This window comes from Lepidothrix coronata, unplaced genomic scaffold, assembly GCF_001604755.1.
Source record: "Lepidothrix coronata isolate B3197 unplaced genomic scaffold, Lepidothrix_coronata-1.0 Scaffold440, whole genome shotgun sequence".
Taxonomy (NCBI): domain Eukaryota; kingdom Metazoa; phylum Chordata; class Aves; order Passeriformes; family Pipridae; genus Lepidothrix; species Lepidothrix coronata.
The window spans coordinates 21828-22894 of record NW_016690620.1 but is presented as its reverse complement, the minus strand read 5'-3'; the positions used below and the strand labels follow the sequence as shown (position 1 = coordinate 22894).

Below are 1067 nucleotides of genomic sequence, written 5' to 3'. Positions count from 1 at the left end.
TGGGGGGGCACCAACCCTCGGTGTGTGCGGGGGGGTCTGGGGGTTCGACTTTGGAATGGGGAGGGGCCCCGGGTGTCCAGCAAGGCTTTGGGGGTCTGGGGAGGGTCCCAACCCCCCTGATCCCCCCTGTGCCCCCCAGCCCTGCCCTGCCAGCTGCACCCCAGCCCCCTGAAGCGCTCGCTGTCGCTGGTGCCCGGCAGCCCCCAGCCCGGCCAGGGGGGCGAGTGGGCGGGGGGCGGGGGCCCCGAGGACCCCCCCGCGGCCCCCAGGGCCCCCCCCCCGTTCGGGGAACACGCCCCCCTGTCCCCCCAGAGCAGCGTGGCCTCGTCGGGCAGCGAACACACCGAGGAGCCCGGCGGGCGCAACTCCTTCCAGGAGGACGGCAGCGGCATGAAGGGTGGGCTGGGGGAGGGCTCCGGGGGGGTTAGGGGTTCTTCGGGGGGGGCTGCCGCCTCACAGCCCCCCTCGGCCCCCCAGACGTCCCCTCGTGGCTCAAGAGCCTGCGGCTGCACAAGTACGCGGCGCTGTTCGCCCAGATGAGCTACGAGGAGATGATGACGCTGACGGAGCATCACCTGGAGTCACAGGTGGGCTGGGGGCGTCCCTGGGACCCCCCCGTGTCCCCGGGCCCCCCGACAGGGCCGTGACCCCCCCGCTGTCCCCCCAGAACGTCACCAAGGGCGCCCGGCACAAGATCGCCCTGAGCATCCAGAAGCTGCGGGAGCGGCAGAGCGTCCTCAGGGCGCTGGAGAAGGTCACTGGGAGCACTGGGAGCACTGGGAGCACGGCGGGGGGCCGGGGGGGGCCATCAGGGCTCCCAGGGTGACACTGGGTGGTCTTGGGGTCCCCATGGGGGGACACTGGGGTGGCCCTCTGGTTCCCCAGGGGTGACACTGGTGACACTGGGGGACCCTTAAGCTCCCCCCTGCCACGTCCCGGTGTCCCCAGGGGCTGCGGGGGGGGTCCCTGGTGTCCCTGGGGGGTCTCTCCCATGTTCCTGGTCACCCCCACTGTCCCCAGGGGCTGTTTTTGGGGGTTCCTGATGTCCCCCAGTGTCCCTGGGGGGG

At 72.9% G+C, this 1067-nt stretch overlaps 1 protein-coding gene across 1 annotated transcript in view; it reads left to right on the top strand.

The window, feature by feature from the left end:
• The window catches only part of SAMD4B (sterile alpha motif domain containing 4B), a 3774-nt gene extending 2883 nt beyond the window's left edge, over positions 1-891 (top strand). The window contains exons 2-5 of the mRNA XM_017839589.1: positions 140-397; positions 478-587; positions 668-754; positions 886-891. Coding sequence (XP_017695078.1) covers positions 140-397; positions 478-587; positions 668-754; positions 886-891 — 461 coding nt within the window. The remainder of the gene's footprint in view (positions 1-139; positions 398-477; positions 588-667; positions 755-885) is intronic.
• The last annotated feature ends 176 nt before the right edge of the window (positions 892-1067 follow it).